Here is a 27,015-nt window from a genome sequence, read left to right as displayed (position 1 = left end):
AACAGGACAATTGTATCAACCCTCTCACCATCAACTAAGCATCCTAGGCCAGAGACAACACTGATCAAAATCTCCATCTCCTACATTGGCAAGAGTTCAAACCAGTTGCTGAACAAAAAGCTGAAAAGACACTACGTTCTCGACTTCCTAAACTCTCAATAACTTATTGCAAGCCAATGGGTACAACAACTCCAACAACAAGAAATTAAATTTTAAGGGTGTGATTTACAAAATTGACTAATTGTGGATAATCTTTTATCATCCAAACCTGTGTTCCACAGGAGATATTGCTTGTGTGAGATCAGATGATATCTCCTAGGAGATACCGTTTTGACAGTAGATTTCGTACAATGCCCTGACAATGCTATGACATCATGAACTTGATGACATCACAATGCTATGACATCACTGCACTGCAAGTCTAATGGCAGTACTGTGTTCAGAGATGTACATTTTTCATTGAAAACTAAATGAAGAGTGATTTTTTTATGATAAATAGAATCTCACCCTTGTGTCTACTGATATGACATACAGTATATCAACACTCGATAAAAGTAAAAAATATCCATGGCAAGCCTCGGATATTTGTTACTTTATCAACTCGAGGTGATATATTTGATATCAAAAGCCACTCGGGTGAGATTGTCTATATATTGGTGAAACATCAAGACTAATCAACAATATCCCTCACAGTGGCAAAATACTCTTCATGAATATGTCTACTAGTTATAGTTATGTCAAACGTTTTGTCGTGTATAAGGCAAAGTGGAAGGAGAGAATTGAAAGGTTTCTAAGTTCTGCTCCAGAAAGGAGCACTACCACCAAATTCAGTCGAAACCAAACTTGTTGCCATGGAAATGCAAAAAGTATTTTATTCAGCATTCCTTAACTACCAAAAAGCACCTGTACACCACCATATCTATCTGTGCCAAGTTTTGGTGAAGAAATAAGAAATAGTGAAGGGTTTTAAAGTTCTGCTCCGGAAAAGGGTACAACCACTAATTACAGTAAAGGTCAAACCTGTTGCCATGAAAATGCATAAGATATTTTATTCAGAATTCCAAAACTACCAAACGACACTGGTACCAGTACACCAAACGACCTATCTATGTACCAAGTTTGGTGAGGAAATAGTGAACGGTGAACTGCCAAAAAGGCACCAGTACACCACCAGACCATTATATGTGCCAGGTTTGGTGAAGCAATATTAAACAGTTTCAAAGTTCTGACTCGGAAAAGAGCACAACCACCTATTACAGTAAAAGTCAAACTTGTTGCCATGGAAACGCAAAAACATATTTTATTCAGAATTCCAATACTACCAAAAGGCACCAGTACACCACCAGACCAATATATGTGCCATGTTTGGTAAAGAAATACGGACAGAGTGCATTTTAATACCCCCTGCGAAGCCCGTTGCGGGGGATAATAAGCCTTCTCACCGTCATATATACTGATGCTGTCGTAACACTCCGGCTTTTGGTGAAGATCCATTTCCAGGACTCTGATATCCATTCTGCTGGTATAATGGTCAGCCTGTATTTGCCACACGCATTTTATTTGGCTGCAACACAAAATGATATTTAGCTAAATCGTATAAAATAAGATATTTTACTCCAAAACCTCTCTGTTGATGTAAGAGTACCTCTTGTAAGGTGAATCCCAAGCAACCTAGAGAAAGGTTTGTTCGTTTAGCACTGTGCTCAGCAATTTTCCAGCTATTTGTAAATAATCAACTCTGGACCAGACAATCCAGTGATTTATATCATGAGCTTCTCTATAAAATTGGAATACAATAACATGAATCAACAAAGTCCACAAGCATGACCTCAAAATCCTGTTAGTCGCCTTTTACGACCAGCATGCATTGCTGAAGACCAATTTTAACCCGAATCTTCATGGTTTCGAAAAGATAACATAATTGACCCAATCAGGTTTCTTATTCACCTGTGGGTGAGAGACTTATGTGCGATAACTGGTATTTAACATATGTCCGATCAAATTCCAGGTCCACAGTACCTCCTTCATGTTAAGGACGTAAAGTCAGATAATGATGGACTACTTTCCCGATTGTAAGTTAGAAGTTAGTCTCTGTGAAACTCACTAAGATCTGTGTTAAGTTACTGGAGTGTTATTTCATGTTCTTGGGTCTAGATTTCACCTTGATAATCTGCAGATATGATGGACTTATTTGCGTGGAGGGACACACCAGGTATGAGAAGTAAGCAGTAGGCCACAATAACACAAATGACCACTGTGTTCAGTATCAATACGCCACTATCATTATAATATTAGTATAATATATGTCAATTCAATGCCAGAAAATATCCTTTTAGCGTGTGTCAGAAATAGATTACTTCTGTCATGCCTGATATAATTTATCTACTGATTTGTTTAAAAACATATTTAACTGACGTTTGCTCGTCAGATACATTTGGAAAAATGGCGAAATGTACCTAGAATCTGACAGATACTTGTCTCCTCTCATCACCTGTTAAAAATGATGTGGCTTACTTCTTGATGACCTCAGTTTGGAATTTCATATTATGTATAGAATTTTGGGCGTTTGTTGAAACTACAAAGTCGATAAATTATCTACAACAAAATAATAGGGGTGCCTTCTGTCTACAATCGGAACATCAATGAAGCTAACTTTCAAGACAGATGAAAGTTGTAGATTGGTCACATGCTTTCACAATGAAAGCTTCCATTAGTCGGAATATTGAGCAATAGTCTGAAAATAATTTACAATTAAAGTTCATCCTCAAATAATCTGATTGTCCTGTGAGATATGGTAAGGTGTAAGTGATCATGATCATTAGTAGCAAAGCATCTATTCAGAGAAAAAGCACTTTGATGTAATTTTAAAAGCATATGACCACTCAGATTGAATATTGAAGATGCAAATAAAACAAGCATTGTCACTAAAGTGACATAATTCCCTGCCGCAAATTATCAAATCAAACTTAAAAGTAATGAAAGTGAAGGTCGTAATTTAAGATGAAGTTAAATGTCAACAAAAACATGACCAGTCAACCTCTCTTGATATCTTGTTCTGTAGTTGTATTTGTACAAATATTTTCAAGCCTGACTTTGACCTTGACATGAATGTCTTAGTGTATGAAATACGCAAAATAGTAATAATTACTTATTGAAAAACATTCAAGGGAAATCTTGAAAGTCCATGGAGAAAATCCAGTGAACTGTTCATGAGATATCTCGCTGACAATCGTAACATGCAGTTTAACATGCTGAAATCTTCAAAGTGTCCCTGTGACCTTGACAATTATGTGAAGGTCACCAAAATTGACTGGACCTTGCACCTTCCCTAGATGAAGCTTGGTGTCAAATATGAAGAAAGTCTAGTGAATGGTCCTTGAGATATCTCGCTGACAATCTTTACATGCAGCTTAACATGCTGAAATCTTCAAAATGTCGCAGTGACCTTGAAAATTTTGTGAAGGTCACCAAAACCGACTGGACCTTGCAGCTTCCCTAGATGAAGCTTCGTGTCATATATGAAGAAACTCCAGTGAATGGTTCTTGAGATATCTCACTGACAATCTTAAAATGCTGGTAACATGCTGAAATCTTCAAAGTGTCACAGTGACCTTGAAGATTAAGTGAAGGTCACCATCGACTGGGCCCTGCGCCTTCCCTAGGTAAAGCTTGGTGTCGAATATGATGAAAATCCAGTGAACAGTTCTTGAGATAGCTCGCTGACAAGCTTAACATGCAGCTTAACATGCTGAAATCTTCAAAGTGTCGCTGTGACCTTGAAAATTCAGTGAAGGTCACCAAAATCGACTGGACCCTGCGCCTTCCCTAGATAAAGCTTGATGTTGAATATGATGAAAATCCAGTGAACAGTTCTTGAGATATCTCGCTGACAAGGGTAAAACTTTAAAGTCCCCTTGTGACCTTGAAATGAAGGTGAAGGTCACCAAACCTGACTGGGACCTTTCTTTTACTGTGATGAACCTAGGTACCAAATATGAAAGGAATCCAGTCAACGGTTCTTAAGATATTCCAATTCGTGACAGACGGCGCCTAATACTATATCCCCTGCTTCACGCTAAACATGCGGCAGGGGATATGAATCTTTTTTTTTCAGCTACATTCCAGAGCATATACACAGAAGGATTCTTCTAAAACTTGAAGCGATATATAATTATATTTCCTAAAATTGTTGTACAATCTCCAAAACAAGACCACAAGATCATCAAAAATACACTCAATTGGACCCATGAGAGTCGTTATGTAAACAAACACGTGTGTGTATTTGAATCTCTCACCTTCTATGGCATTATCCTTATTAAAAACATCACATGAGGCAACACAATTGTGTTAGCTAAATTCTTTGTACTTTCAATGTGACGATATAAATTTTTCATGATTTTTAAAACAATGACATAATGCCATAAACGATTTAAGTACTCGGGATTATTTTTACCAAAGCACCTCAGTCATTACCCGTGTTCTGATTGGTTTGTCGTTATTTTGCACATAACAAGCATTGAGGCGTGGACGAGTCTCCTTGGAGGTAACAGAAAGGGGAGAGTGGTGACGAATGTTTATGGAAGTCAATGTTTTCTTTATTACAAGGAACATTTTCGAGTAAATGTTTACTCCATCATCTGAAGGTGATGCTGATGCTGCCTTATTTTATTGAAAGGTTATGACTATGCATTTTATTATGGTTCATTAGGATATGAATCGAAAAAATGATGTGCAAAGGTTTTGTTTTTTTCATTTATACCAAATGAAATGAAAAACATACAAAAACAGTCTTTCATTGTCTGTCGTCAATATTATCTCAATGTTTTACACTTTCCATAAGTAATACAGTCATTAAAACTATGAACATTCTCACAGAACAACAACTAATACATATCCTTTTAAAAATGTGATGATTTTCTTCCTGTATGTTAATTGAGGCCTTCATCAAAATACAGGACACAAAATATATGTTTGCAAAATACTGCCTCCTCTACAGATGGTTTATACTTCGATATTCACATGTGTTACTCAAGAAAGTATAGCACTCACTCTGGGTAGAGGTCCGGGTACCCAGGAGACGTCAGTATTCTCTCGTCGGATGTAGCTGTCAGATAAACGTTAGCGTAACCTGTATTGGTGTACCGATTTCTGAAACAACCTGTTACCAGGAAAGGAAAAACATGTTACGCATTGCAATATGACATCTGACAATCAGTAATATATGACAACTGACAGAAACAAATGTACTCAAACATTACTATAACACCCAGGTGTGTGATGATGGCTCAAGTTTATTATAACATCCAGTTGTGTGATGATGGCTCTAGTTTACTATAACACCCAGGTGTGTGATGATGGCTCTAGTTTACTATAACACCCAGGTGTGTGATGATGGCTCTAGTTTACTATAACACCCAGGTGTGTGATGATGGCTCTAGTTTATTATAACATCCAGTTGTGTGATGATGGCTCTAGTTTACTATAACACCCAGGTGTGTGATGATGGCTCTAGATAACTAGTTTACTATAACCAGGTGTGATGATGGCTCTAGTTTACTATAACACCCAGGTGTGTGATGATGGCTCTAGTTTACTATAACACTCCAGGTGTGTGATGATGGCTCTAGTTTACTATAACACCCATGATGGCTCTAGTTTACTATAACACTCAGGTGTGTGATGATGGCTCTAATTTACTATAACACTCAGGTGTGTGATGATGGCTCTAGTTTACTATAACACTCAGGTGTGTGATGATGGCTCTAGTTTACTATCGCACCCAGGTGTGTGATGATGGCTCTAGTTTACTATAGCACCCAGGTGTGTGATGATGGCTCTAGTTTACTATAACACTCAGGTGTGTGATGATGGCTCTAATTTACTATAACACTCAGGTGTGTGATGATGGCTCTAGTTTACTATAGCACCCAGGTGTGTGATGATGGCTCTAGTTTACTATAGCACCCAGGTGTGTGATGATGGCTCTAGTTTACTATAGCACCCAGGTGTGTGATGATGGCTGTAGTTTACTATAACACCCAGGTGCGTGATGATGGCTCTAGTTACAACTTCTGGTAAACATAACAGAGGTACAGAATAGGACTGTAGGCTTTAAATACATATAATGATTCTTACAAACTTGAGGATGTACAAAATATTGTGTTCTACACATTGTAATTAACAAAAAACATATAGCCACTTCATGTCAAAAGTCCAGATAACTATTAAAAAACCTTATTCTTTGTATACATGATGTACATTACCAATACTAAAAATATGTTGACAAAATTTCAGACTTTTAGATTTATAATTATTTTCAAATATATCTTGTTAACCCATTTAAGATAAAGAAGTGATTTCATATCTTCGACTATACTGAGGGGTGGTAGACAGATGTCAGACAGACAATTTGCCATACATTTGGTTCCAGCTGAGTGATTTGTTAGTTTGTTGTTTAACGCTGCACTCAGCAATATTCCAGCTGTATGGCAGTGGTTTGTAAACAATTGAGTCTGGACCAGACAATCCAGTGATTGATATCATGAGCAAACATGAGCTGGTGAGCTGAACATAAGATCCTAAAGATTCTTCTGATCTGTACAGATCTGCAGTCATTCAATGACAACCTTGAAAAGTTGATGTAAAAAGGAAGTAGTGCCAAGGTTAAGAGCCAAAGGAAAACAGATTCTGGTTGGCACTAATCTAAGAGCCATGTATGTTGGGGACCAGTTGTCAGACTTCCATATTTGTGGAAGAGCGGTGGCTGAGTGGGTTAGACGGTTGATTGACTTTGCCCGCTGGCAAATAGGTGCCTGACTTAGATGGTGTGGGTTCAAATCCAGGATGGGACTCAACCCAACAAATGTACTAGAATCAGTACTTTACTGAGAAAGTGTAATCCCAAATATAACATATGTTAACAGGGCGGATACAGCTTTTGGAGAAAGGGGTTATGAAAAGTACATCTACACCCTTTTCACGAGAGTTTTAATGGTCATTTAACAAACTTTCAGAGTAGTGAGATGACAAGCTGGCCACCTCATCTCTGGCTGTCATCAAGGGGTTTGGTTATTGCATGGCCATCTATTCCTGAAGACATGGACAACAGAACTACCTGTGTTAGCAATCCCTTTGTACTTAATGGTGAATGACACTGGCTGTGCTGAGTTGCCCTGGCTATTCAACTTGATGGCCATATGTCTGCCGGAGCTCATGTACGTGTAATTTTTCCCTTTGCCACAAATGTCCCATGAGGCATCATCATTGGACAAATCTGTATTTTCATCTGTAAAACATAAGTAAAGCAAAATGAATTTTTAGCTTTCTGTTTGGAATATTAATCATCAATATGATTAATGTCCATCACTGTTGGCCAAGAGCATGCCATTCTGTACAATATAGCCATCCCAAATGTATATTCTTTGAACTATAGATCTGTCAACTGATGTCTACATGAGTAAATATACGCTTTCAATATGGCTGACAGAAGTAACACCAATGTCAAAGATAAAAGAAAACAATGAAGCAGTAGAAATGTATTACACAGAATCACCCTTGCAGAGGTTTTAGTCTTATGGTCTTAAACTAACCATATATGTCTCAGCTTAACTCTGAAACACTACTCTTTTATGTTGCTGACCATCCCTTAGCAACACAACAGCTTTATCCTACAAATCATGGTGAACAACACAACAGCTTTATCCTACAAATCATGCTGAACAACATTATACAATTATTGACTTTTAATGAGGTTAATCCAATGATTTATCGACCTTGGACATGTGATATTCACCGTGGCGACCTTGACCTTGGACATGTGATATTCACCGAGGCTCTTCGCAATTCTCCTCAGTGAATATCACATGTCCAAGGTGGAGGTTCGCCTCGGTGAATATCACATATCCAAGGTCGATAAATCTTTGGATCAACCGAACTGAAGTCAATAATTGTTTTATCATATGACAAAAGTATTGAATACTGAGACAGTCATGAATCTTCGTGGTGTCGTGTCATCTGCCATTTTGATACAGATGGGACGTAACTCAAAACCAACACAGTCACAGGGACGAAGCGCTGCCTATTGCTTCCTTATCTAGCGTGACGCACGCAATGCAGAGTTCACAGCTGGAATATCCCAAATCTATTTTTAGCCACGGTAGGTGCTTGGTTTGTGATATCAACCTCTCGCGACATGGCGAGGTTGACATTGCTTAGCGTCAAAGCTGTCATGTGGCCAAGTGGGCCAATCAGAAGGGCGGAAATCTACCCGTCATATAATAAAACAGCTTTCCCCTACAAATCATACTGAACAACACAACAGCTTTATTCTACTCCCTACTAACGTGCTTGTTGCCTGATCTGATAATGAAAGTAAGATTGCTCACCATCATACACTGTGATCATACTTCCATCACAGTCAACTGCAAGTCTTGTGATGGACACCAGCACTTTATAGTCTCCCTTGGCTGTGATGTGCCACATGCATGTAACTGCACTGATGAAATTTAAGAAGAAACATTGGTTTCAGTTGTCTGAATTGTGTAACTTAAGACAGAAATGACAGTGAACTTGGCAGTAGACAATGGAGAGTGGGTACTGTGCAACCTGGAATAGTGCAGCAGGAACTGTACAGCAGGAACTGTACAGCAGGTTTTGTACAGCAGGAATGGGACAAGTGTGAAACTGCCGCGAATTGTGCAGCAATGTGAGTACTTGGGGAGCAAAGTCAATACATGGTCAGGAATAGAGAAGCTGGAAATTGTGCATCAATGTGAGGCTGAGTACTTGGGGAGCAAAGGCAATACATGGTCAGGAATAGAGAAGCTGGGAATTTGGCAGCAGAGAAATGGGTAGCCGAGAATTGGGAAGCTGGGAAATTGGCAGCAGGGAATTGTGTACATGGAAATTCGGCAGAGGGGAATTGGGTAGCCGGGAAGTGGGAAGCTGGGAAATTGGCAGCAGGAATTATTGACATGGAAATTTGGCAGCGGGGAATTGGGTAGATGGAAATTTGGACCCAGGGACTTGGGAAGCTGGGAACTCTGCAGCAGGCAACTTGGAAGCTGGAAATGGGGCAATGTGCACCTGGAAACACTGGGAATCTGGCACCAAGGAGGTGAACACAATGGCACATAGATGTATTTGGAAATATATGTCAAAAACATCATCACTGGTTGATAACAGAATTCATTATGACAGATCAAAAAACATGTTAGGAAAATATACATTCTACAACTGATATGGTTCATACATACTGATTGATTGGGTAAACTTTTCTAAACTGGACTGTCCTTTCACGACCAGTTTCTGCTATTAGACCCGCACCACAAATGGCTGAAAGACACAAACTGAGGGTTATACAGGCATTTCATGCTTTCACAGAATGGAGAGTTTCACACTGAAAGCTTCATACTTCAGTATGTACCGATGTCAAGTCACTGAAAATTTCCAAAAACATTAATAGGGTAATCTAAGCATGGACATTAAGCTCTTCCTGGGATGGGTGATGACTTCCTGGGATGGGTGATGACTTGTGAGTGAGTGAGTGAGTGAGTTGGTTTGGTGTGTATTTAGCACCACACAACAATATCAATTTGTTTGTTGTTAAACGTCACGGCTTGAGATTGGGGACACAAGAAATGGACTCCAAACTTTTTACCCATGTAGAAAAAGAAACATGGGGCTTTCGTGTGATGAGCGATGACAGAAAAATTTCACTATATATTGCATAGTTATAATATTAATAAGTACTCCTCCTTGTTCTTTCAACTGTGGAATGGAAATGACCTGGAACAAAGTTTTCAGCTTGCCCAAACACCCCCCTGCCCTCTTTCTTCCTTTCAATGTGAACTTGGGTCACATCCAGCATGGAGTTCTGAAACATGCAGCAGTAGCAGGAGCTACTAGGAAGACTGCCTTGAGAGTGATGCTCTCAATATCTTTGTCCTGAACATGTTCATAGTCAACTGAGGGGAGGCGCATCATCATGGCAGAGTTGTCCGAATGATGCTGGTCAAACACAGATATATGGACCAAGTCATTGATGTGAAGGGAGATTGACCAATGAACAACCACTGCCCTGGCACTTGTTGATAATGAAGAAGCGCACCCCAATCCTGTAGGAACGCATTTCTTCTACTTTTTCTCATATCTCAGTTCACCCGTGAAGATCCAGGTTAGAATTTATCTTCAGTAACCCATGTTCGTCTTAAGAGGCGACTAACAGGATCAGGTGGTCAGGCTCCCTGTCTTGGTTGACACATGTTATTGTATCCCAATTGTGTAGATCGATGCTCATGCTGTTGATCACTATTTACAGACCTCCACCATATAGCTGGAATATTGCTGAGAACGGCGTAAAACTAAACTCACTCACTCACTCATATCTCAGTTGGTGATCACATGATCAGCCTGGTTAGGTCACATGCTCTGTATGAGCTTCCAGCCACGTCCTTCATCAGTAACTGGGGTGTGTTCGGCAGACATGTTTAAAGAGGCTGAAAACTTTGTTTCAGATCGTTTTCACTCCACAGTCAAAAGAATAATGGAATATGCATACCATAAGATGGGATCAGTCGCAAAATAAGTGATATCGTGCAGACATCTTGCAGTGTCTTTAGTTCTGGTAAGCTGTACGAAAGATCGAAAAGATTCTCCTTCACTGAAGTGAGGGTCACCTAAAGTGATTATAAGGAAATCAGAACTGTACCTTTGTCATCAACCCCTTTGTACTTGATTAAGAACGACACTGGCTGTGCTGGCTGACCCTGGCTATTCAACTTGATGGTCATATGTCGACTGGTGCTCACATACGTGTAATTGTTCCCCTTCCCACAAACGTCCCACGAGGCATCATCACTGGACACATCGTCTCCTTTAAAACATAAGGAAAGCAACATGAATTTTTAGCCTTCGGAGTCTTTCATTATTTACCATTAACATCATAAATGTCCATTACTGCAGGGAAATGCATGCAAAAAATGTTTCTGTACAATATGACTATACCAACTGAATGTTTCTGTACAATATGACTATACCAACTGCATGTTTCTGTACAATATGACTATACCAACTGAATGTTTCTGTACAATATGACTATACCAAATGCATGTTTCTGTACAATATGACTATACCAACTGAATGTTTCTGTACAATATGACTATACCAACTGAATGTTTCTGTACAATATGACTATACCAACTGCATGTTTCTGTACAATATGACTATACCAACTGCATGTTTCTGTACAATATGACTATACCAACTGCATGTTTCTGTACAATATGACTATACCAACTGAATGTTTCTGTACAATATGACTATACCAACTGCATATGCTTTGAACTATACATTGGAATAATGAGAGGTGAGGTGAGGTGAAATGGGGTTGAATATTGCACTTGATAATATTTGACGCATATTACGATGTGCATGCGTGTGTATGTTTGGCTGCTTGTACTACCCCAGATTTCAGGTGGTTTTATAGTGCTAGCTCACTGAGATACCATGCCGCAGTTAAGCATGAATACCCCGACCAGACACATTATATTGACTCCGAGCCGACCAGTCCTTGTTGTACCCATTAATGCCGAGCCCCAGGCAGGGACCAACCAGTACCATATTTGAATGTCTTTGGGTATTACAAGGCCATTTACCCTACAACCCATTATCAGCAACATAATCCTACACCCTACTAACGTGTTTGATAACTTATCTGATAATGAAAGTAAGATTGCTCACCATCGTACACTGTGATCATACTTCTACCACAGTCAACTGTAAGTCTTGTGATGGACACCAGCACTTTATAGTCTCCCTTGGCTGTGATGTGCCACACGCATGTAATTGCACTGATGAAATTCAAGAAGAAACATTGGTTTCAGTTGTCTGCAGTATCTAGAATTTGCCAGTGTAAATGTGTATGTCGCATGAAACACGAGGCACCTGAGAATCTGACACCAAGGTGGAGAAATACCACCTTTTACATATGTGGCTAGAGGCAACATTAACAACAACAACACTGGTTTTAAATACATTGGATTATGATATCTCAAAAAAGAAATTCCGAAAAAATGAATATTCTAAAATTGATTTGGTTTATACATACTTATTGATTGGGTAAGCTTTTCCAAAGTGGAACACCCCTTCCTGATCAGTTCCTGCCATTAGACGCTCACCGCACATTGCTGGAAGAGATGAACTGATGGTTACATATATACTGGCATTTCATGCTTTCACAGAATGGAGACTTTCACAATAAATAGAATCTTTGAACGGCAATTTAGAAGTTGGGAAGTGCAAAAGGACAAACTTAAATTGTTGTGTTAAGCAACAAACAACTATGAAATGTTTTTATTCTACTGTTGTTTGTTTAATTAAACCTGTGTAGGTTTGTGGCTTCAGCAAATTTTCAGTCAGGATATACATGTATAAATATAAATAATCCATTTATGATGTGTCAGTAAATGTCTATGGTGCTGCAGCATTACTGTCTCAGTGTGCACATTTTATACTTAATCCTATGGGGAGTATATAAACCATCTGTATCTTATCATACCGGGTACCCAGTCACTGCTGGATGAACATCCTCATATCATGAAGATGTTTTTTGTCCTGAGGAGGCACCATTCATTACCTACATTTCAATTACATCACTGTAGGACACAATGCTGACCTACATTCTTGGCACCAATTACAAAACGTAATGAATTAAGGTAAGAGTTACCGTCTTTGTACTGTGCTTTGAATCCAGAATAAACTATCGAGTTGTCATGGCTCACGAACACTACATACAGACTTTCCATCAGGCTGCGGAATGTTGGCTTGTGAAACCGGCACACTTTTCCTAACAACGGACTATGTTCTGAATCTCCTAAAGGTACAAGAAAGAGGGAAAGAGTTTGTAGTCGTTAACACACACCCTACAACAAATATACCCAGTATAGTCCATGCAAGTGTAGAATATATATATGTGGCAAGTATAGATTACCACAGTCTCAGGGTCTGTACAAATCTGCTATACCCATGAAGATCTGGGTTAGAACTGGTCTTCAGCACACCATGCTTGTCGTATAAAGTGACTAACATCATGGTCTGGCTTGCTGACTTGGTTGACACGCCATCGTATCCCAGTTGCGCAGATCAATGCTCATGCTGTCGATCACTGGATTGTCTGTTCCAGACTTGATTATTTACAAACAGCTGTCATATAGCTGGAATATTGCTGAGTGTGGCATTAAACAACAAATAAACAACAGTCTGAATAACCTGTCTATTCATTAGCACCTTTTGTATATGGAGGAAAATAGGCTACGTACCATCATGAACAAGAATATATTCTTCACTGCAGTTATAGCCAATATCAGTAAATGTGAAGTTCAAAACAGGATGTTTGTTTGGTGTCCCAGACCTTATGAGATATGTGCACCTCTGAAAACTAATATGGAAAAGTCAATCATTAGTATCACCATGGAAACAGGCAAACGTAATCAGAATGTGGAACCAGAGGCAAGCATTATCAGAAAGTATTTTGGAAACATAAAGTAAAACATCAAAAATTCAATAAGAAATTTAACATTATCAGAAAATAAGACAGAAATACAAAAGCAAAGATGACAAGAAAGTAAAACATTTTCAAAAAGTGAAATAATCAAATGGTTTAATAGAAGCAGAAAGGCAAACATAAACACACAGCCAAACAGGCCCAGGTTTATCAGAAAGTAAAGAATTGTCAGAAAGTCAAACATCATCAGAAAGTGAAAATACAAAAGTATAGCAGAAACACAAAGAAAAACAAAACCAGAAAGTCAAACATTACCAGAAAGTCAAACATTACCAGAAAGTCAACCATTACCAGAGAGTTAAACATCATCAGAAAGGCAAAATACAAAAGTATAGCAGAAACATAGTAAAAACCCAGAAAGTCAAACATTATCAGAAAGTCAAACATAATCTGAAGGCTAAGATCAACAGTGTCCTAAGAAGCTGACATTATCCAGTATAAAAAACAGTTGTTACCATTTTCAGTGAGTAGGAATTTGTATGAATGTCTTTTCAGCAGCTTTTCACAAAATTCCATTAGTGTCATGGCATAGGATATATTGCAGTGATATCAGACTTAACCCATATGTTATAAACTTCAGCCTGTAACCTATGCATTGTTCTGGAATTGTCACTCCTATCAGGAGCCGATATGGCTTACATATAGGTACCATCACCATCCGTTGTACGGTGTAAGGGAATTGTCTGACCATGTGATGGTTTATCTTGTAAAGGGAGTCTAAATTTGGTCCAACTGTCTGTGACAGCATGTTTGATTTAAAAATTCAAAGCTACCTTTCTCTTCACGTTTACTCAAAAATGAAATGGAAATATAGAAATTAATTTAGCCACACTTAATTCATAGACACCTAATTATTTGAGTTAAGGAAACAGCATTTTTATGAATGATGTATTCACATCTTGCATCTTGCTGTATAGCATGGTTTTAGTGTGGAGATATTCAGTTCATGTGGAACTGTTTGCAAAGCATGTGAATTTGTCATACCCCCAACATTGTTGAAATCATATTATTTGATTTCACTTGTAACATGGCTGATGATAGTTAGCTTCGATACGGTTGCAGGTAACTACCTAGAATATGCTTGATCATAACTACCTGGGATACACTTGATGATAACTACCTGGGATATGCTTGATGATAACTACATGGCATATGCTTGATGATAACTACCTGGGATATGCTTGATGATAACTACCTGGGATATGCTTGATGATAACAACCTTGGATATGCTTGATGATAACTACATGGGATATACTTGACGATAACCACCTAGTATATGCTTAATGATAGTTACCTGGGATAAGGTCGAGGGTACAGGTTTGATTTCAGGATTTGAAATTTCTTGTCATTTGAATCCAGTACCTTATGGCATTTACCTGGCAGAAGAGACACATATCTAAATGTGAATATCTTAATACAGCAATTATTAAACATTAATCCTTATGTAAAAAATGTAAACATAACGGACATATTTTAAGTGTCGTCAATATCAGACTGTTGTACAAAAATTAGTCATTAAGTGAGATAAATCAATCAATCATGTGGTACATCATCAGCCCGATCTAGTCATCAATCATCTGAAAGGCCATCTTTCAATCATCTGGAAGACCAAGACTTGACTTACAATCAAATCATATAGAAGACCATCTCATCTGGAAGACCATCTTAAAGACTTTGACTTACTATCAATCATCAATCATCTGGAAGACCATCTTCAAGACTTGACTTACTATCAATCATCTGGAAGACCATCTTCAAGACTTGACTTACTATCAATCATCTGGAAGACCATCTTCAAGACTTGACTTACTATCAATCATCTAGAAGACCATCTTCAAGACTTGACTTACTATCAATCATCTGGAAGACCATCTTAAAGACTTGACTTACTATCAATCATCTGGAAGACCATCTTAAAGACTTGACTTACTATCAATCATCTGGAACTAGTGGAAGACCATCTTCAAGACTTGACTTACTATCAATCATCTGGAACACCATCTTCAAGATTTGACTTACTATCAATCATCTGAAAGACCATCTTGAAGCCTTTTCTTTCCTGTAATGAAGTTGGACTAGGTCTGTACACAACCATGATGTTTGGGATAAAGAACTCGTACATTCTGTTCTGAATCCTGCCACACAAAACTGCTAGCGTTGTATTCTTTGAAGACGTGGCTGTAAGCAAAGTACATTCTTTATTAGGGCATGTATATTGGAAAAGAATAATGTGAATGTTCCCTAGACAGAAACATGACTGTTGAGGGGCTGACAAGTCCCATTTCTGCAGGCCCAGGGCAAGTGAATTTGCTGTACTTTTTCTTGATGGGGGAGCGGACATGAGCTGCTTGTGGCAGTTACAAATTAGTTACTTCCAACATACTTCTCGCCCAGAGAGCTACCTGCTTTTCAGCAGGAACAAATCCATAGTTACCTACTTTTCAGTGGGAACCTGGTCTTTCCTGACTTTTTAACTGTGGAATCGAATATAGCTTCTGCTGGACAATCATTTGCCACATATATTGGCCTGGCAGCGGTACAAGTAGTTGCCACAATACTTTTACTAATCAGGGTCAGACAGTGATAGTTGCCAGTTTGGCCATATGCTGTCTGGCTAGCTGCTACAGGTCAGCAATGTTTGCTGCTAATTGTCTTTGACAGCCTGGTAGTTTCCACGCAACAATAGCTTACTCATAACTATGTACGCTAACAGTACCAGGCAGAGGCAGTTGCACAGAGGCCAGCAGTGGTAGCAGCGCCAATTGCGTAGTTGCCACGGCAACAATATCTTACTCATAACTATGTACGCTAACAGTACCAGGCAGAGGCAGTTGCACAGAGGCCAGCAGTGGTAGCAGTGCCAATTGCGTAGTTGCCACGGCAACAATATCTTACTCATAACTATGTACGCTAACAGTACCAGGCAGAGGCAGTTGCACAGAGGCCAGCAGTGGTAGCAGCGCCAATTGCTTAGTTGCCACGGCAACAATATCTTTTTCCTGAAATTAACTTGCAGCTGAATGGCCCACTAGTAACTATATTCCTTCAGCCATGTTAATCTGCTCTAATATAGCATCGTTCTGATAGGCGCGGGCATCCAGGGTTTGGTAGCCCGCCCCTCACCTTCGGCACATCGCGTCATTAACTTTAATCACCAGGTTTACTTTAATCATTACACTATCTAAGCTGTGAATCAACGAGGGGAGAGAGCCGCACTCTGTTGTATTTGTCAAGTGAGCAGACTAAATAGCGCATGTCGTTACACCTAATAGAGCACATTAACACAAGTACATAATTTATCACAAGTGTTGTTAATCATTATATTTATAATTGAATCTGGGTCAGGCATGTTCCAGTACACACAAGCATTGCTGCCAGTAAGCTATTTGAGGCCTGTCCCCACAGTTTTTCATGGAAAGAACCAGCAGAAACATTCTCTCATTAAAGACTTTGACTGAGGAAGGAACAGAACGATAAGGTTTCTGCAACACCTTTTCTGTATTCACCGGATAAGGAGATAACTGAATTCCTGCGTACAGCAGCATAAAATATAAGAACATGTTGAAATTCAAAATATTTACATTAATAGGATTCAGCTTTTGACCTGAAGAGTGTATTTACAATAATATATTTGACTTCTGATTACCCACATTCGATTCCCCACATGAGTACAATGTGTGAAGCCCATTTCTGGTGTCCCCCGACGTGATGTTGCTGGAATATTGCTAAAAGCGGCGTAAAATCTAACTCACGCATTCACTCACTCCAACATTCTTTAATACTTTCACTGCATTTGGTAAACTAATTTCTGAATTTTTTGATATATTTTATATCAGATTAAGAAATGTTCAGCTAAGAGAGCTTCGAAAATCTCGACGCAGGATATTTAAAAAACAAACTTAATATTGTCATATGAAATGTACTACCAATGAACCACATTTGGTACCCCAACAAACTGTCGAATTAATGTAACCGAAAACTAAGACTTATTATTAAAGTTCTTCAAATGAAACAAATATTTCAAAATGATAAATAGAAATCTCATAGGATCAGCAGACCATATGTTTCATTGTACATATCTTAAAAGACTCACATGCATACACTGTGACAGATTCCGAATCACATTTACTGGTATCTTCGATGTCCACGTCAAATTGTAGTTGGATGGTTTTGTTCTGTTGGAACATGGTGCTGGCATCCAACTCCCATCGGCATTCTCGACTCCTGCAACATGGACGACATGTGACAAAACATCGCAAACATACCTCACTATCTGGGGTGAAACTACACATCGGTGCATGGTGAGTTTTCATGCGATACACTTCTTTCTATATCGGTACAAGACGATACACTCGCTAAAATGCTTACAACTCATTGAATGACACTCACCATTAAAATTTCGTCATGTAGTCAAATATTTAAAAAAATTGTAATCAATGATTCAATGTACTACTAACAATACCTGTGACAAACTTACTTAAATGGGTATCTTTTCTGTTAGAACCTGCTCTGAAATATTTATATACAAGAAGTGTCTATGCCATTTGATGTGAGTATGTGTATTGCAATATGTATCATATCGTTACCTGCGTATCATGATATGTATCATATTGTTTCACACCTACTTCTTGCTAGACTCATGCAACATTAGATTTATGCTTCGACGAAACCTTAGTCTCAGAAAACAATAAATTTGGATCATACAAACAAATATCTCCACTGAAGCTGAAGCTAGGCCAAGTAGGAACTTGACGAAAATCTAGGCCTTTTTATGTAGGGTTTTGCATTACAGTTAGGGTTAAGCGGAGGGGATTAGGAGGGTTGAGCGATTGTGTGACAGACTATCTTATCCATATACTTAAGGGTGACCAGTAGTGGTGTGATGCTTCACTGATACGCATCCATGGGCCGCCGATACAGTGAATCAATACAAAGTTTTACATTGTCATATCTCCCGATACGATATTTCAAATGGGCCACGATACTTTGATGTTTTACTTTTGAATATTGCCAAATCGCGATATCTGTCAACAAAGTCTTACTTTTGTTTGATGATTAAAATATATGTATACATATATTCCCTTCATAAGTTTCTCGGAAATTCTTGCGTCAGGAACTGTGTCAAGCATAGCACTCGCATTTTATTATCATTCACAAAGTCTGTGTTAAAACTTAATTATCTCATTTCCGAAGGAACATTGAAAAATGCTAGTAAGGAAATACTTTAACATGGTGTTGTTTTGATCTTAAGGTGTTGGTGTTGGTGTTGGTGTTGGTGTTAGAATTAAAGATTTTAGTATTGTGATATGTATCGTATTGTCACCCTCATATTGGCATTCGTATCGTATCGAAGCTTCATTGCACAATACTTTGGCAATATATCGTCGTGACTAAAATTGTAGTATTGTGATGTATCGTATCGCAGTTTGTATGCCAATACTAGCACTCGTGACCAGATGTTAGCTGATACAATAATACATGTACAGCTTTGCCGTCATTCAACTATAACTGGAAAGTTCTTTGATTTAGACAGTAACTATTACAATATAATGCCTTTGGTCAACAGAAAAACAAATAAATGTCTGTTTACAAAATCTCATAACAAATCAGATCTGTAGGTGATTGGAGTTTGTTCTGACCTGGAGTCTCCTATATGCTTTATTCTATTCTGAGGTTGAATCCCGTTGAGGAGATAACATAAAATATCTTGTTTGTTTGTTTTTTAACGCCGCACTCAGCAACATACAAGCCATATGGCAGGGGTCTGTAAATAATCCAGTTTGGACCAGAAAATCCTGTGATTAACATCTATGTAATTGGGATATGATGACATGTGTCAACCAAATCAGAGTGAGTGAGTTAGTGAGTGAGTTGGCTGGTTTGTTGTTTATCGCTGCACTCAGCAATATTCCAGCTATATGGACTGAGTGAGTGAGTGAGTGAGTTGGTTTGTTGTTTATCGCTGCACTCATCAATATTCCAGCTATATGGGCTGAGTGAGTGAGTGAGTTTGGTTTTAAGCTTTCAGCAATGATCCAATACCATCATGACAACAGACACCTGAGGTTTCACGTTATTTCCATTCAGGAAATAAAACTTCAGCCTTCAGACTGGTGCATGAATACTTAGCCCACTAGACACACACTTAGCCATACTAACATGACATCCTAAAACTCTCTTACTGTTCATTTCCAGTGAGATACCCTTCTGATCGGACTGCATAGCTTAAAGTGTCGTACACTCGCAGTTGCTTCACACAGTCAGCATCTGTCAAGCATAAAAATAATACTACCATCATGACAACAAACATTATGTATATGTACATTTCATGTCATGTAACAGATTTAGAAGTGATGGACTCGTTGCACATATGCAAGTGATCAGTTTATTGAATAAAAATAACATAGATAATTATTTATAGCCCATGAAGGAGTTTGTCTTAAATCTGAGTGAGCATTAATACATGTATATCAAATAAATACATGAATACATGTATATCAAATAAATACATAAATACATGTATATCAAATAAATACTTAAATACATGTATATCAAATAAATACATAAATACACGTATATCAAATAAATACATAAATACACGTACATGTATATCAAATAAATACATAAAAACATGATCATGATTACCTACAAATTTACAAAAGCATGAGAAGGGAAAACATTAACGGTTTATATTCAACAAAGAAATTGATATTGGTACGAGAAATTTCATAACACTTGGATTTTCACATCGGTACATTATACCGACAGCCAGAGGGCAGAAGTTCATAACTTTCACGTAAAACATGAGAGGGATCAGTAATAATTTTTGTAGCTAAATTTAGAGACTTTCTTCCATGAAGTTCATGTATTCTCTTAAAGATGTGATTAGTAATTTTCTGTCCTTGTTGTATAATCTTGTTTAGCTTGTTTTTATTACCGAGTGAAAGGGAGCTGAACCAACACTCGGAATAGAGAACAGGAGGATGGATTTGTACACAATCCACAATAACCATGTAATGTTCAAATATATTTTATCTTTATTGAAAATCCTCAATGTCACTAGCATTAACTGAATCACCTTTAGAGCTACCTTAGGAACCGTTCATAATTTATGGCTCTAGGTGTGTGTGTGTGCGCGCGTGCGTGCGTGCGTGCGTGTGTGTGCGATTGTTATGGGTAAGCATGTACAATGTGAGTGACCCCCCTAAAATTTATGTACAAAGTTAGTGACCCCTCCTCCATGTCATGTACAAAATCAATGAACCCCCCTCCCGTTCGATGTTTATTAAGCTTAAGTTTTTACTGTTTTTATGTACAAAATTGCTGACCCTCCTCCACCCCACCCCAGTACATGTGTACAAAATTGATTAACCCCCTACCTCCCCAGGACAAAATGGGTGACCCCCCCTTAAGCCATAATTTATGAACGGTCCCTTAATCAGCATTCGTAGTTGTAGCAGCACAAACAGAGGTAGCTGAAATAGCAAAGGTATTCCCTAAAGCAGTATTTGGGACTGATCAGTGGCTATTTACTGCTCAAAGTCAGTTAAAGGCACAATGTCACACATTTTCGACAGTATTTTGGCTTATATTTTATATATTGGTGGCATATGCACACACTTTGGCTTCCTGTTGATGCAAATTATAAAAGACTTATTATCTCTGACAACTTCCTGAAATCGATAATTGAAAGTTCAAGGCAAACAGCTTCCAAACAGGTAACACTTGCCATATATGGAATGTAAACGATTGCTCCATACATCGAAAACTGTCGCACTGGTTTCAATCACAAATTGCATTATAGGATATTCATTATGAGCGCTTCAAGGGACATAACTCTAAGGGGTTCGCTTGAAATAATGTTCGGTCGGTAGAGGGCACGAGACTTGATTTAAAATCAATGCAGTGTTACATTAATTCATTCAAACTTTTCAATTTAATATTGAAATCTAAACACATAATTCTTTTTTAACAAATTATGTGATATTTTCCCTGAGGGCTGGTAGTTATATAGTATTACTGAGAGAAATGCATTATGTATTTTTAGAGAAATGTGGTGCAAAATTGTGCCTTTAACCCTAAGGGTCACTTATATGATATAAATATTACAGTAGAATTAAGGGATCAGATGATACGCAACTTCTTTTGAGTAGTACACATATCTTATGCCATAATTATAAATAATAGGATCGTGTACGGGGGGTTACTATTTCACAGGGATGTTATGTAGATTGACACCGCCGTGAGGAATGTGTTGAGGACACACGCACTGCACTGTACTGTGGTGGCCTCTGTGGTGCACCGCCGTCAGGGTGCATCTTGAACTATCTACAGCCACACTGTTGTAATTATCAAAATACATTTTCATATGTGGAGCTGGGGTGTGATTGTATGTCGGTTTGTCAAAGCCTACCTCTCGCTTGACCCACAACTTGAACACAAACGAAACAGGATGCGATGAAAGCTGCCCAAAGATGTAGATGCTCATGAAACAATCCTCTTGCTATCATTCTTCGCTCAGACGATATGAGAAGGCTGATCCTTCGGTTCGTTGAACAGTCATGGGAAGCCGTGATGCTTTACTCCGGTGCTCTCTCAAGCTGACACAGGTGCTGTGTTAAACAATGCCCCGTGGAATTTGAGCATCAGGCGTTTCCCTCGCAGTCACGAGACGTATCGGAAGATGGGAAACAATTTTGAATTTCCTTTTATGTCGTTGGTGTTTAAACTGGCACCTGTATTTCAGGTATAAATACATCGCCAATTGGCCACAGCCAGGTTGAGAAATTACCTCAAAATCTTTCTGACCAAGATGCTCTTGAAAGTTACAAGCCAACATCAAATATCGCCAGCTGTAGGGGGTGGGGTAACGTAATGGATAAGCGTCTGGTGTTCCCTGCCGTGATATTGCTGGAATATATTGCTAAAAGCGGCGTAAAACCCAACTCACTCACTTCAGCTGGAGACTGAGATTGACTGTGTGCATGCGATGGACGTAACAAGGAACAAATCACCATTAAAGTGAGTGAGTTTAGTTTTACGCCGCACTCAGCAATATTCCAGCAATATGGATGCGGTCTGTAAAAGATCGAGTCTGGACCAGACAATCCAGTGATCAACAGCATGAGCTGACCATTAAAGAAGATAAATGAAAACAATATTAAGAAATATGTTAATTACTCATACAAAGTATACATTTACACATTAAAAATCATGTCTCATTCAAAATTATTCAAAAAGCACAAACAGATCTCCAACAGGATTGGTCATACTCGCGTTGCAGTGTCTGTCAAAGTGGAGAGACGTACATCTTGTTTTGTTTTGAGTGTATTGTCTACATGAAACTGGAGTGCTTTTCGGTTACTATCGGAATATAGAAGACGCAACAAAAAGAAGATTATTGTGTACTAGCTACAGTCCATTTGAGACAAAATGATGCCGATGAATTGCTTTTGGCGCTGTTCCTTTAGTTGCCACTGCATCCTTGTAACAAACTTGGAAAACGCACAAATAAATGATGACAGTTTCTTAAACAACTTTTTTAAATTTTGTGACACAAATTTTGCAATGTTTTTCTAGAGTTGGTCTGTTGTTTTTATTGCAGTCCGCGTTGGTTTGATTCTGTTATGTCTATTTGTTTTTGATTGCAATTCATCGTTATCATTTTGTCTCAAACGGACAGTAATTCATCAAACAAAACCAAACAAAATATGTCATTTCTCTATTTCCATGCGCAAAGGCCGATTCAGTGCGGAGGAAAGTTTGGAAACAGCTACGTCAGCATGGAAAACATTAAACAGAAACCATATAGCCTTCTCCCTGAGCACATGAACAACTTTAAAACATGTCTCTAAGTTCCAAACGAGTGAGTGAGTTTAGTTTTACGCCGCTTTTAACAATATTCAGGCAATTTCACTGTGGAGAACACCAGACATGGACTTCACACATTGTACGCATGTGAGGAATCGGGTCTTCGACGTGACGAGCGAACCCTTTAACCATTAACGCCCACTTGCATCAGAGTATTTTTTTTAAGGGTCGTCCGAAAACGTATGATGCCCGAAAACATATAGTTCAAGACATATATATAACAACCTGAATCCCATCTCTGGATCCTCTATACCGATAAGTTTTATCGTGATATTCTGTCTAAATCTAGGTAAAATAAGAGTAGGATAAAAACCTGTTTAGGTGTAGTGTGCATGTGGTATACAGGTTCAGAGACAATATTCAATACTGGTCTTCAGCAACCCATGCTTGACTCCTTGACAAATACCTCTGCTCGTGCAGACCTGTGAAGATCCGGGTTAGAATTGGTCTTCAGCAACTCCTGCTTGTCGTAAAACGCAACTAACGGGATCGAGTGGTCAAGCTCGCTGACTTGATTGATACATGCCATTATATCCCAATTGCGTAGATCGATGTTCGTGTTGTTGATCACTGGATTGTTTGGTCCAGATTCGATCATTTACAGACCGACGCCATATAGCTGGACTATTGCTGAGTGCGGCGTTAAACAACAAACAAACAGTCAAAATTTGCATGACCAGTTTGAAAAGGAAAGGTGAGATAATATTGTTTAAGATATTCGCCGGTATATTTTGGGGTAACCCACTCAGCAACCGCGGCTTCCCTATGTGGACTCAACCCAACAAAAGTACTAGAATCGGTATTTTACTGAGAAAGTGTAATTCCAAATATAACACGTGTTACAGGTACGGATTCTGTCTTTTGATGGAGTGTTAATCTTCCACTCTCAATTTGAAGGATGAAAACGCCGAGTCTGACTCTTGTGTTTTGGGGTGTTCAAATGAGGTCGTTCTTTCGAATGTGACTTAATTTCGACCGAGTCAAGCGTCAATGTACAGCTTTCATTAATATTTCGGAAGAGATTGTTACCGTAGGCCTGACCAGGGACCCGTTTCACAAAGATATATGGTAGCGCTACGACTGTCGTACCTCCTACACTGTATAACATAGACTTACGACAGTCACATAGCTTTGTGAAACGGGCCGGTCATCTCACCGTTGTATAGATGTTGACTGAATTGGCTCATGTGTTCAGTTGTTCTTCTTTATTGAGACATTAGTATGTAACGATTTCTCGGTGTCCCACAGCCAAAAGTGAGTTACATTTTACGCCGCTATTCCAGCAATACACAAAAACAGAGCTCTTATCATTCCAGAGAATGCAGTTTCACGTTAGAATGTACAAGGCACCAATGTAGAAAGGTCTGTCAATATTACATTTACTTCCAAGTATTTGAATGGAAACCACTATATCTCAGTTTATTCTACACTTTACAGTAACAAAATTGGAAAAAATATTTTTATATTTATTTTAAACACCCCAATTTTCATAGGCGTAGGAACAGTTTAAAAGTTGGGGGCAAGATTTCGAAATTGATAACGGGGGGTGGGGTGTGGGGTGGAGAGAGGAGGTATATGAAGAGGACAGACGAGTTCACTTGCTTTGCAATTTCTCCACAAAGAGTGTCCCAGCCCTTGTCTGCAGCTTTAGAATACTTCACAAGAAGGTCTTTATAATTACTTATTCTCTTTATATTTGGTGTTAAATATCTGAAAAATAAGAAATTGGAGTCACTGTCATTTTTACTTTATGATAATCATATTTTGGGTGCTGACAAATAGAACAATAGTACTGAAAAACAATAGTTTTATAGTATAAATATATTATAATTACATTCAATAACAAGGCAGAAGTGAGCACAGCTCACATACCCCCGCTTATAGTCTGATCGCCTCCAATACCATTATTGAATACCAAAATAATATTTTAGGAAAACTTTCAATTTTGGCATCATGCAATTGAAAGCCAAAATCCGCAATGGCACCATAAGGGTAAGTTCCATGCCAAATTTGAAGTTTGTAAGTGGTATAGTTTTTGAGTTATGCTCAGAGAAACCATTCCGGACGCAAGGACGCACGGACACACGGGTATAATGCAGCCATTCTTATTTCATACATGAATTCGGCTTTCAGATAACACCAGCTCTCTCACTGCCAATGTATGAGTTTGAAATCGTGTCTTATTGTTTTATTGTTTAGATGTTCAATAAATAAATCAAACAGCACCTATTATACTTAAAATATGGCTATTACTGTAAACTAAATGTTACTGTATAGACTACACTGTAATGTCAATGTATGTTGTCAACTTACCGCTGATTCGAATCCATGTTGGCTGTTAATAACAGCCTGACTGCCTCTACTTTCAGTTTTGAGTGACATGAATTAAAAAATTTGGATTCTATCATTAGCGGAATTTTTTTTTTTTATCATGTTATTTTTTCAACGTTACCAGAGGCTTGAATTTGTGTTTAATTCTCTATTATGGTCCCTAAAAAAAATTCCAGCTTGTAAAAATATGGGGGGGGAGCACCCCCCATATTTTCTTCTGGGGGGCAGCTCTCCCCCCCCAAGTTCCTACGCCTATGATTTTATTCAATTTTCATGTGTCACAACTCCAGTGGCAGATGTGCAATTTGATTGTTTTGTCTTTGTCATGTTTTTTAAAAGAAATTATGTAACATATCATAATTAATGATGTTACAGCTACATGCTTGGCGTGATTTGGCCTTTTTGTACAGAAAATCATTTTGTAAAAGAAGGTCAACTTTGTCACAAGGTTTGATGTCACTACTGTAACACACACACACACACACACCACCCCCCACCTAAAAAAACCCAACATTAATAAAACAATTACAAAAAATTGCAATAATGATTACTCCCTGTATTGTTTTCTAATTCAACTTCATCTGCCCAAGCAATGGCAGTGAGAAAACATGGCTGTCAAACACTGACAAAAAACAACATTTTTCTGAATTTTATCGCAAAACGTGTGTGCAAAATGGTATGTGAGATTTTGGCATGTCCTAACCGTTACCTACATGAGATGACTCTCTCTCACACACTCTCTCACACCCCGACAATTAAGTTTGATCTCGACTATGTATGTTATGCACCTTCCAAATCACCTGCCTTTCGCAACAAAATCACAGTAGAATTTGCAGAAAATGTCCCTATCTAGGCTATTCTTTACTAGTAAAACTGTAATTAAGCAGATAAGTAAGGTGTAAGCACATAAGAAAGGTCTGTCAGCAGTCATTCCTCAGGTCCTTGCCCATGGCCGAGCCTCAAAAGAGTGAGTTGGCTTTGATGCCGCTTTTAGGAATATGCTAGCAACTGTATACCAGATATGGGCTTCACACTTTGGACCCTAGTGGGGATCCCAATGCATAAGTGAGTCTGATTTCACCTTCATCTGGACAGTATTTCAGCTGTATGAAGGATGGGCTGCTGTAAATAAGGATGATACAAGGGTGAGCCGACGTCAGGATACTGACAAGGCTAAGGGAGACAACCCTGTACAGAGAGTTGTAACGTCTCGCAGACCACTACACAATTGTACAGCTCCGTGACTATCTGA

At 38.6% G+C, this 27,015-nt stretch overlaps 1 protein-coding gene and 1 long non-coding RNA gene across 2 annotated transcripts in view; one reads left to right on the top strand and one right to left on the bottom strand.

Annotated features, from left to right (window-relative positions):
• LOC124257563 (cubilin-like) overlaps window positions 1-22,204 on the bottom strand; it is a 32,305-nt gene extending 10,101 nt beyond the window's left edge. Inside the window, exons 1-15 of the mRNA XM_046691662.1 lie at window positions 21,976-22,204; window positions 19,745-19,829; window positions 17,656-17,786; window positions 15,582-15,740; window positions 14,857-14,938; window positions 13,317-13,435; window positions 12,725-12,871; window positions 12,107-12,185; window positions 11,740-11,849; window positions 10,709-10,873; window positions 9,255-9,333; window positions 8,385-8,494; window positions 7,115-7,285; window positions 5,050-5,158; window positions 1,443-1,564 (exon numbers count right to left, since the gene is read on the bottom strand). Of these exons, the coding sequence (XP_046547618.1) occupies window positions 1,443-1,564; window positions 5,050-5,158; window positions 7,115-7,285; window positions 8,385-8,494; window positions 9,255-9,333; window positions 10,709-10,873; window positions 11,740-11,849; window positions 12,107-12,185; window positions 12,725-12,871; window positions 13,317-13,435; window positions 14,857-14,938; window positions 15,582-15,740; window positions 17,656-17,786; window positions 19,745-19,829; window positions 21,976-22,072 (1,765 nt within the window). The 5' untranslated portion in view covers window positions 22,073-22,204. The remainder of the gene's footprint in view (window positions 1-1,442; window positions 1,565-5,049; window positions 5,159-7,114; window positions 7,286-8,384; window positions 8,495-9,254; window positions 9,334-10,708; window positions 10,874-11,739; window positions 11,850-12,106; window positions 12,186-12,724; window positions 12,872-13,316; window positions 13,436-14,856; window positions 14,939-15,581; window positions 15,741-17,655; window positions 17,787-19,744; window positions 19,830-21,975) is intronic.
• Window positions 841-16,161, top strand: LOC124257567. The gene is made up of 3 exons (XR_006893304.1): window positions 841-925; window positions 4,997-4,999; window positions 16,150-16,161. It is a non-coding gene; the product is annotated as an uncharacterized LOC124257567 (long non-coding RNA).
• Window positions 22,205-27,015: the final 4,811 nt, after the last annotated feature.

The sequence above is a fragment of the Haliotis rubra genome, unplaced genomic scaffold, assembly GCF_003918875.1.
Source record: "Haliotis rubra isolate DU_JTF1 unplaced genomic scaffold, ASM391887v1 Scf667, whole genome shotgun sequence".
In the NCBI taxonomy this organism is placed as follows: Eukaryota; Metazoa; Mollusca; class Gastropoda; order Lepetellida; family Haliotidae; genus Haliotis; species Haliotis rubra.
The sequence above is the reverse complement of the archived record's forward strand: the minus strand, read 5'-3'. Positions and strand labels throughout refer to the sequence as shown.